We start from the raw sequence: 5,138 nt of genomic DNA, 5'->3' as shown, positions 1-5,138 counted from the left end.
TGCGTAAGACAGAACTTGAGGGAAGGTATAGGTTTTTTCAGTCCTTTTTCGGGTGTTGATAGCTGCTTTGAACTACGTAGAGTGCATATTCAACCTAAGTAAAATGAGGATCATTGATTTAACCTCGGTAAAAACGGATTCAACCTGAGACTGGATTTGACCGACAACATACACACGTATTGCATTTACAAACTAGTGAGCCTTTTACGCCATTTTCTTCTCGATTCAGCTCTCTCAAGATCTTAAAGTTAATAATGACGGACCATTAAATATGAAAATTCCAGTTAATTTAAAAATAAACAGGTGTCTTTTTGAAATTTTGGTCGCGTAGTGTTAAATTAACATAGTTTTGAAATCCAAAGAAAAGATAAGAACTGATTTTTTGGTCACAGGGGCACTTTAAATAATGTTCGTCAAGTTCACTATCTCTACAAAGTGTAGGCACAGTGGCATAGGGGTTAGCGCACGATCTCCCGATTCCAAGGGTCCACACTGTCTCTCTTTACCCAGGTGTATAAATGGGTACCGGCGGAAGAACTTGGTAAGGTCGAACACGTTTGTTGACTATTGCTACGTTATAACACGTCATATCCAAGATGGCGCTATCCAAGTCACGAAAGAGGCAAGCAACTTCGAAGTGCTCTTGTCACATTTTTATAGGGAACTGGACAAAACGGCAATTATTTTCGAATTCCTGGGGATAAGGTCTAGTCATTCAGAGAGACTTTTTCTAGACCGTACTTTCCCTTAAAACCGCGCAAAAGTATGCACCACCCATAGGCCTAGGAAACCCGAGTATCTTGAAAGGCGCAGAACTTATGCGCAATGATAATGGTAGGTATCATGGGACACAGTCAGCGTTGGTACCGTGCCAACCTGGACATTAGTTTTATTGATTAGTTTGAAGCAGAAATCAAATTGCGTGTGGAGTTTATCTGCTTGAAATCTGTTTTAATCCTCTCGGGTTTTCATTAGATTTGAAGTCTATAAGTGAAAACCTGTTTCGTTTTATAATTTTACTTATCCTACGTGATCATTTAAGGTAACTTGTCTAACGAAGTAGCTAAAAATGGTGTTCAGTGCTCATGTGGAACAGCTGACCGTGTCCATTTAAGTACAAAACAATCATTGGCGTTTTAGTCGGCTGTAGCACGCCTAAGTTTCGACTCAGCCTTCGTTAAAAGCATAAATTATAAAAACATTATCATCATAATAATTTTGAGTTTCCTCAGGCTACAATGTCGCGCCACCTCGCCGCAATCTGCCAACTTACATGAACGTTTTTAGTCAGTCTTCCATCCGAGGAAAGGACAGTGCCAGCTAATTCCAAGATAAAATTTGTTGAACTTAGTTCAGCTATTCCTAGCTAAATCGACTTGAAAGCCAATTTTCTTCATTTGGTCGATCCTGGTTAAAATTAGTCAAAGGCTTGACTCTCGGCTGATAAGCTCTGGTTTGACCTAGTTGGGCCATCAAGTCTCTTGCCGAAAAATTCACTCTTTAATCATTCGTTTACCGGGCTGAAAACTTCCCTGCTGCTTTTGACCATCAAAGCGAAATTGATATCAAGTGCCCCTGTTTTACATATTTCCAGCGTGACGATTTTGACAGTAGATCCGCATCACCCAAAATTATATTCTCAAAGTTTCGTCACACCTTTATTTCTACTGCTGCCAATGTTAAAACAGTAAAAGTGAGAGCGAAGTTAGAATAGGTTAAAAGTGGTCAGCGGGCATAAAAACCATGTTTAACAATTATTATTCGCCGAAGGCAAGATGAATACTAATCTAGTACCCAGATCTCACTCTGTCAATGGAAATGTGCGATCTGGCAAAGTTCGACAATACACCCTTTTTCACTGGCTACTAAAAAAAAGGTTGCGGCAATGCAATCTACGCTCTGATTTGCTTATTTCGTGGGGCACTTGCTTCAGTGAAGGTATTTCGCAAGTGCATATGCTGTTTTGAATAAATGCCAGTTATGCGGATGGAGGAAAGTTTTGTTTTTCCGACGCCGGAAAAGCTTTGCAATTGAGGAAAATCATTTTAAAAATTTGCGACATTTGTGTAAATGGTACCGACGAAAGCCCTACGTATTCTGCCACTCGAATAAAGTTCTGCGTAGCTGGCTACGCGGTACGCAGAAACTAATAAATTCAAGTTGAAGAATGTAATTTATTCAAAACAGCATTTCTCGTTCTAAAGGCGTGAGTCGCGAATTAATTGTGAATTTTACGGTTAGATTAACTACATTTTTCGCGAGATCGTGTCAAGAAAATAGCGCTCGTTGCAGTGATTAGGTCGAAGCACTCTTTAACATTTACGTTTTCAATTTACAGTTTGGTTAACTACACTTTTCACGAGATTGTGTGAAGAAAACAGCACTCGTATACTGATTAAGCCTAAGCGTTCGTTTCAGTGATTAGGCCTTAACCGTCTTTAACATTTTAGCTTTCAATTTGCGGTTTGGCTAACTACACTTTGCACGAGATCGTGTGATGAAAATAGCACTCGTTTATTGATTAAGTCTAAGCGCTCGTTTCATTGATTTTGCAGTTGTTCCGACAATTAAACAATCTCGACCGTTCAAAAACAATCGCCTGTAGCGTTTCTTTCTGTTTCGGCTTAAGTTTAAGGTTTCCTTGTCCTCTACCCAAAAGAATCTCTTCAAGAATACTCTCGAAACAACAGAGAGTACGAACATGCGCAGTGATAGAAAAGCCCGTATTTCGGGCCTCGTTGGCACTGAGCATGCTCGAAATCGAACTTTACCAGATCTCCCTTCCGTATGACCGTGGGAGATCTGGGTACGAGATGAGGTGAATACCTGGACTTCGTCTCGGTTTTTATTCACCGATATTCACCTTGCCTGAGGTGAATAATTGTTTTAGTATAATTACGTAGGTGATTATTTGAAAGATATGCATTTTTTTTAAGACAATTAATTTCTTCGTCTGTCGCCTCAACAAAACGACTTGCGACCATTTTGAAAAACCACTTAGGTGATCATCGCTTAAATTATGCTAAAGAAAGATAACATAGAAAGATGAATAGGGGAAGGGTCCATTACGTGAGCCTGGGATCAACATAAAACGCCTTCTAATTAACTGTAGAACGGTTGGTTTATCGGCAGTTTACGGTCGACTTCTGATTATTGCTAATAATTTCAACTCTTTCATTCAAATTGTTCTCGTGACCAAACTATTTTAACTGTTTAAGTGTCTCAGGCCGCACTCTTTAACTGCCGCGGATTTATACCAATGAGTCGAGTCCTTGTCAGCTGGGAACATGAACAACATCGATCCTGGAGATGCCAGCGTTGATGTTCTTGCTATTTTACGAGCGGAACTCGAAGCCCGGACAAAAGCAACCGTCGTTGTAGAGTCGATAGTTCTAATAACCATTGATGTCATTGCCCTTATTGGAAATGCCATCCTTTGCTACATCATTTACCGAAACGCCAGTCTCCATAATCCCACGACAATGTTCATCGTGTCACTCGCCTTCACAGACCTGCTAACTGCCACACTCGTTATGCCGCTGACGATAGACGCCGTTGTCCACAGTAAAAGGCGTTTCAGTGACATGGTCTGTAAGGCACACGCATTGGCAATGTCAGTTCTGGCCCAGGTGTCGATCTATCTCATGGCTATGACAGCCTTCAATCGGTACGTTTGTGTCGTGAGAAGGAGCCTCTACAAGAGGATATTCACCAAGAAGAGAACCCTGTTCATAATAGCCGTCGTGTGGGTTGTAGCGCTTTTTATCAATGGTCTCCCCAACGTGCTGTCTCTGGACGATTCCTACTTCTGCCCTGGGTACCTCTTGTGCTGGAGGCGAATGATGTCTCCCGGTGCCATATACGGCTTCAACGCTTGGCTTTATGGTTCCTTCACAGTGGCGTACGTGTTAATTGTGGTGTGCTGTTGGAAGATGTTCCGCGCCGTATCACAACACAACGCAGAAGTCGCCACAAACCTACGCCAAGGATGCCACCATGAGGAAGTGTCCGTATCCAAAGCAGTGGCAACCATCGTTTTTTCGTTCACGCTTTGCTGGATCCCAGCAGAAGTAATGCACACCATGGCTAAAATTAACCCATTTCTCCTTCCACGCCAGGTGAGAATAACTCTAAAATTGTTCTCTATGGCCTATAGTTCTTTCCTCACCACGAATGTTAATCTCCGACAATGAAACAACGAATTGGAATCTATCTGTACAGAATAATTTCTAAGATCTTTATGCGTGTGTTTTTGTAAGGGCTCATGCAATATTGAGATTTGCCTTTTTATTATAAGGCCGGGCAGTTCTTACTTTGAATAAGTCACAAATTTGTAATGGAAACTAATTTCACAAATAAGAACGTTTTTATTTTCTGGAAACGAAAGGGCATGCAAAAGGTTGTAACAAGAAATAAATGAGAAGAAAGAAAAACCACCGCGTCACTGATATAGGCTGGCACCTGCTCCCAGCGGCATCTTGTAAATTCTGTCTGTTTCCAATTTAGATCTCAAATTGATCTAATTATTTGAGAATTTTATTATAATTATATTTTCACTGTGTATTTTGTACGTTTCCTCCTTATTGTTGCTTACTTATTCTTGGTGTATAGCAAGCTAAACCGAGCAATAAAATTCACTGAAAAACTGAAGAAGCTTCCGGGGAAATTAATGTCCATTTTCGATGTAATTTGCCATTATTTGCATAATTATTGTGTTTTGCCCAAGCATTGTACTGTGCGACTACTGCGAATGAATGCTTAAATTATTTTTCAATTATTGCTTGGTTGTAATTCATTGCCATAGAATTGGAAAGTGCGAATAAGTTCGATTCCTGTAAGGTCACCAGGAAATCTTTCCCGAGTTATTCATTCATGATAAGTTCACAACATAGTCGTTGAGTTGAGAGCCTCTTCCGACTTGCGTCAAAGTGTCCAATGACAAAAACTTACCAAATTACTTGAGCGGACGCAAGTACCAAGTAGCGAAAATTGATGTTGGACCCATATTTTTTTGTCAGCTTTACCTCGTGGCAACATCTCTTTGGCTCTTAAGCAGTGCAATCAACCCATTTATTTATGGCGTTATGAATAGTGCATTCCGCACGGAGTACAAGAAGATCTTTTCTGTCGTCGCAGTG

General features: G+C 40.6%; 1 protein-coding gene across 1 annotated transcript in view; it reads left to right on the top strand.

Annotated features, from left to right (window-relative positions):
- The first annotated feature begins 971 nt into the window (after positions 1-971).
- LOC137979141 (melatonin receptor type 1B-B-like) overlaps positions 972-5,138 on the top strand; it is a 4,409-nt gene continuing 242 nt past the window's right edge. Inside the window, exons 1-2 of the mRNA XM_068826336.1 lie at positions 972-4,118; positions 5,019-5,138. The exon at positions 5,019-5,138 is cut by the window's right edge and continues 242 nt beyond it. Of these exons, the coding sequence (XP_068682437.1) occupies positions 3,288-4,118; positions 5,019-5,138 (951 nt within the window). The 5' untranslated portion in view covers positions 972-3,287. The remainder of the gene's footprint in view (positions 4,119-5,018) is intronic.

The sequence above is a fragment of the Montipora foliosa genome, chromosome 12 (genome assembly GCF_036669935.1).
Source record: "Montipora foliosa isolate CH-2021 chromosome 12, ASM3666993v2, whole genome shotgun sequence".
NCBI classification, from domain to species: domain Eukaryota; kingdom Metazoa; phylum Cnidaria; class Anthozoa; order Scleractinia; family Acroporidae; genus Montipora; species Montipora foliosa.
This window is presented reverse-complemented; position numbering and strand designations above follow the sequence as displayed.